General features: G+C 29.7%; 1 protein-coding gene across 1 annotated transcript; it reads left to right on the top strand.

The window, feature by feature from the left end:
* The first annotated feature begins 3,498 nt into the window (after nt 1-3,498).
* Nucleotides 3,499-5,444, top strand: LOC146899873 (F-box protein CPR1-like). Its single transcript, XM_085735983.1, has one exon. It carries the CDS (start codon nt 4,081-4,083, stop codon nt 5,263-5,265), a length of 1,185 nt encoding a protein of 394 aa, XP_085592109.1. The 5' UTR covers nt 3,499-4,080; the 3' UTR covers nt 5,266-5,444.

The following is a 5,444-nucleotide window of genomic DNA, read 5'->3' as shown; positions in this document are numbered from 1 at the left end:
ACTCCAAACATTTAAGCTACTTGGACATTGAAAAAATAAATGAAGTGTATCCTCATTGCTCACCGTACACAGTGTACAATTCATAGGGCATGTGACTCCTTAAAGTGACATAAAATATAACAATTATTATTATTCTAAAATGACTAATAATTTAGAACATGAAACAGAGGTGTTTTTTTTTTGTGTGTGAAAGCATTACACAAGATATTTTAAATTTAAATTATTATTGTATCATTTTAAGTGGAAATTATTATTGTATTTATTATTTAATGGTGACTCTTACATGATCAGAATGACAATATTTGTTGATACAATTTTATCGACATATTGCTAAAGTACTATCTTGCACAGAGGTGAACGCATCACAACAACATTTATTTCCTTCGCATTTGCCATGATGACCAGAATTTGAACATATAGAGCAACATTGGAAATTACTCTCCGGACATCCCGCATAATCTTGACAAACTTTTCCTGCTAATCAAGATGTCATTAGACATTGTATGTGCATCACAATTATCAAAACAATAATTTTCATCCAAAAGGTTATATTGCAAAACTAAAGAAAGATTGTCCATGTTGACTGAAGGTTCTATAAATCTATTCAATTGAAACACTAATTGTTTCATATCATGTGAATAATTTAATATAATTAATAAATTAAAAGACATATTATCTAAAATGACTAGAACAATTAGGATCTATTTGTTTATAATAAATAAACTTGGAGTATGAATCTCAAAAGCATAAAACAAAAAATATTATTATTTTCTTTAAAATAGAAAATGAGAAAATATTATTAATAAAAATGACACTAATGATATTCTTATAACTATCAAGTTATGATGTTAGAAAGTCAAGCTAAAATTAATCTGATTGAGAGCATAACTCCAAGATGAAATGCATATCATGTAAAATAACATTAAGAAAAACAGTATATTGAATTTTATTTTTTTTAAGAAACTTTCAACATTTGTAAATTCATTTTTCTTTCAAATAATGGTTTTTTAAATGAAAATGATTTTTTTTTACCTGAAACCACGATCGAAGCAATGCACAAAATTGTTAAAGTCAAAAGAAGACTCTTAAAATTGGTGGTCATTTTGCACTATGAAAGGTGGATTGTTACGTACCTGGCAATAGTCTATTTATAATTAAAATAAGATGGACAATCAAGTTATTGAAATGATTTTATTTTATTATCAAATTTTATATATTAATGAATTAAAACCTAATAATTTGGTCAACTGATATAACTAAAGTTATATACTACGTATTCTTCTTTATAAAGGCGTTAGTCAACTTTTTTATTAAAGAAGCCAAACTTTTGGTCAACTACAATCAAAGTCATTTAATATCTACTATTGAAATATAATACGATATAATATACTTTTTATTAAACAAAATATTCTCTGTCCAACAGAATATATATATGAGTCAGAATCCGTTGATTTTATTTAATCCAAAGGCTAATATTTGTTGACTTAAGACTATCATACCATATCCTATTCTGATTTTCATTTCCTAATATGTTCTACATGTTTCTCTATCTAATTACTCTTGATTTCAATTCCATTAAATAATTTTGGTTTGAATGTGCAGCAAACATTTCTCAAAAAAAAAATACTTATTTTCCCTTTTGTTCTACTGCCAATGTCATTGCCAACCTTGCTATTCGTGTTTCATAACAAGGATCTAAGACTAACAACTCATTTTTTATTAAAAATATGCACTTTTTTTTTTTTTCTTCTTCTTCTTCTTCTTCTTAATATTATGCTATTCAAGATGGCCTCTTGTTTTTCTTAAAGTTTTATTCTTCAAAGAGAAGTGTAAATGTGTTCCAGAATTGCAAAACCATATTAATAAGAAGAATATGAGGTTGAACGTACCAACAAACTCTACTGGCTGGCTCTGTTATATGAATAATTTTCTTGTTCTCAAAACCCAGATTGATTCACACAGTTTATTTGAGAATTCAGAATGCATATGTTGCAATTTTTATTATTTAATTACTTTGGTAAGAAAAGTTTAAATTGATACGGGGCTGCTCAAAAATACACAAATTAAAAAAAGATAGAACTAAAAACAATTTAAAAATTAATATGACACAGATCATGGCAGTTGCAACTTCAAATATTCAGACAGGAAAATGGCAACGAAGTATCCCCTTGATTTTGAGAAGAGAAATCGGTAGAACAAATTAGGAAATGAAAATCACAATATGATATGGTATATCTATATATATATATATATATATATATATATATATATATATATATATATATATATATATATATATATATATATATATATATATATATATATATATATATGGGTTATGATAGAAGACACCTTTTATGAAGGTGTCTTTTATCAAGTTACTCTATGAGCATTTGTTAAAAGACACCAACTACTTTTTATGAAGGTGTCTTTTATCAAAGTTATAACTAAAAAGTGAAAATCACACCCTGAGGTGTGACTTGATAAAAGACACCACCAAAGGGTGGCTTGTAACATAACCCTATATATATATATATATATATATATATATATATATATATATATATATCAATAACATTAGACAGATACTACCCACACCCCAAATAATCCAAGTTACACCCCAAAGTTACTAATATACCCTTTATTCATGTTCACTGCACATTAATTATGTATAAGTAAATTCAATTTACATAGTGTATGTAAACTCAGTTTACGTAGTGTATGTAAACTCAGTTTACATGAGTTAAGTAAACTGAGTTTACATACACTATGTAAACTGAATTTACATAAGTAAGTTAAGACTGAGTTATAGTTCATGTAAACTGAGTTTACGTAGTTTATGTAAACTGAGTTTACATATACCACGTAAACTGAGTTTAGGTGTATGTTATTCCTTTTTAGAATACGTACGTAAACTAAATTCACGTGAGACCTATATGTAAACTTAAATTACGTTACCTTTCTACATAAACTTAAATCAAACAAATCGATGTAGATAGACAAACGTGAAATTAATAACAACTATAAACATCCATAAATCATAGAGCAAACGATAAATAGAAACTCGAAGAAATTTATGAAATTCACTTACTTGTATTAATCGAGGACGTATCAATGGAAGAGATGTTGATTCAATTGACGATTTTCGTAGGTATTGATTGCATATCCATGGTGGTTTGTGGGTGAAAAAGAGGTGAGGGTTCAGAATGATAGTAAAAGATGGGTTTTTAGAAATTTAGATGAAGAGGGTAATTTTGGTATTATTGTAAAATTTTAATAAATTTGGTTGTAACTATGATTATATGGGATGAAACTAGAAATAATCGTAACATTATCATAAATAATATTTAGCTCATCAATAATAATTTTTAACACATTAATTCGTCTCATGGTTGGCACACTCTTTACTCTCAATCATAACTTCAATATAACAAAGTATTTTGTCTCCATAAAAAAAAAAGTATTTTGTCTCGCATTTATCATCACCTAACATCAACCATTTTCATAACCATGACTTCATTCTAAGAATTAATAGAACATTTATCATCACCTAACATCAACCATTTTCATAACAATGACTTCATTCTAAGAATTAATAGAAATTAGGGTTTGTTCTTTGTGAGTTTGAATTTCATAGTGAATTTGAGAGTTGTTCTCTTCCCTAGATGTAGGATAAATTGGTTCAATTAGAATAAACAAATATTGGTATATTGTTTTCTCTTCTATCTTATCTTTATTGCTTTCAATATGTTCGTGGTTTTGCTTCACATTTAGATCTAGTTTTTTTTTTTTGTTGATGTTGTTGTTTGAAGAAGTTTTTCCATTAAAAAAGCAAGCTTTTCCCCTCTATTATAAAAAAAAAGGGTTTCTTGTACAAAAAAAAAAGCGTTTCCTCACCGCACAAAGCAAAAAGAACGCAATAATCCTGAAGATCACATAATAAAACCTGCCCTTATTTTCAGCCTTATCCGTTTCACAAGAGAACACGATATCACAAAGTAAAACCCTTATATTTTCAGAATAAAAGCTGCCGTGAGCGCAGACTTGGCGTCACCTTGGAGAAGGTTGAGTGAGAAATCTATGGCTCCAAACAATGAAAAGGTTAGTAGTAGTTTATACATTCCTGAAGATGTTTCCTTCATTATTTTCTCCAAACTACCCCTCAAATCTCTCAAGCGTTTTACTTGTGCTTACAAATCATGGTCTCTTTTATTTGAAAACCCTAGTTTTATGAATATGTTCCGTAAAAATTTCATATCTATGCATCAGTCATTGTACAACGACACTTATCTCTTTCTAAATATAAAGGAGGGATGGCCATGTCCCCAGGATGATGGTTCCGAGTTGTTTTTGGTTTCTGGCGACAAGTTTGAGAACAATGTCGAATTGAAATGGCCAGATACATTTCTACAGGACGAGGATGAAATCTTCTTTTTTGATTCTGGTATTAATGACATTCTCTGTCTTTCTGATGTTCGGCATGAAAGGGTTGCATTATGGAATCTAGCTACTAAGGAAGTCGAGACTGTTGCTCCCAGCCCTGCTCAAGAGTTACCTAATTCTAATCCTCGGTTTATTGTTCATGGATGTGGTTATGACCATGTCAATGGCGACTATAAGATCATTCGTTATGTTCATAATTATCATTATAAACCTACTGACAAAGTTGACTGGACTTATATGCCAACAAGCCCATGCTCTTTTTGGGAGATTTATAGCGTAAGCAATCACTCTTGGAAGAGACTTGATTTAGAGGATATGCCTAGAGGTAGAGGTCGTAAGGTGTACTTGAATGGATTGTGCCATTGGTGGGCGATGAGACGTGATACATACATGGTATCTTTTAACTTGAGCAATGAGTCGTTCTTTACTACACTATTGCCTTTCGATATGCAAGATAGATATCATGATGAATGGGTGGAGACGAGGAGGAGATACTTAGACTTGGTGGTGTTAAATGGGTCCGTTGCTATGATCTCAAAGTATGTAAAGCAAACTTCTTTTCATATATATGTTTTGGGCGAACTTGGTGTTAGGGAATCATGGACTAAACTCTTCATAGTCGGACCCTTCCCTAGTGTTATGCGTCCTATTGGAGCAGGAAAGAAGGGTGATCTATTCTTCATTAAACATGACGATGAACTAGCTTGTTTTGATTTATATACCCAAACAATTGAAGATTTTGATGTTAAAGAGAAGTCTTTCGATTGTAACTCGACAATTTATATGAAAAACTTCCTTCCAATTGGCCGAGAATGGAATTAGTTATTTTTTCTTTCCCAAGTTTAAAGCTTTCACCCAAGAGAGTTATAAGTATAATTATTAGAATTTTAGGATTTTATTACCAAGTTGAATATTTTGAAGTCATTGCAATGCAAATAAGGGTTTGAATTTCCCATATTATATTTCCTACCAAGTGTATAAGAAAGAAACATTTATATGAA

Source organism: Medicago sativa, chromosome 8, assembly GCF_051527215.1.
Source record: "Medicago sativa cultivar Bolivia chromosome 8, Bolivia_mono, whole genome shotgun sequence".
Lineage (NCBI taxonomy): Eukaryota > Viridiplantae > Streptophyta > Magnoliopsida > Fabales > Fabaceae > Medicago > Medicago sativa.
Note: the sequence above shows the minus strand (reverse complement) of the source record. Positions and strands in the feature narration are given on the sequence as shown.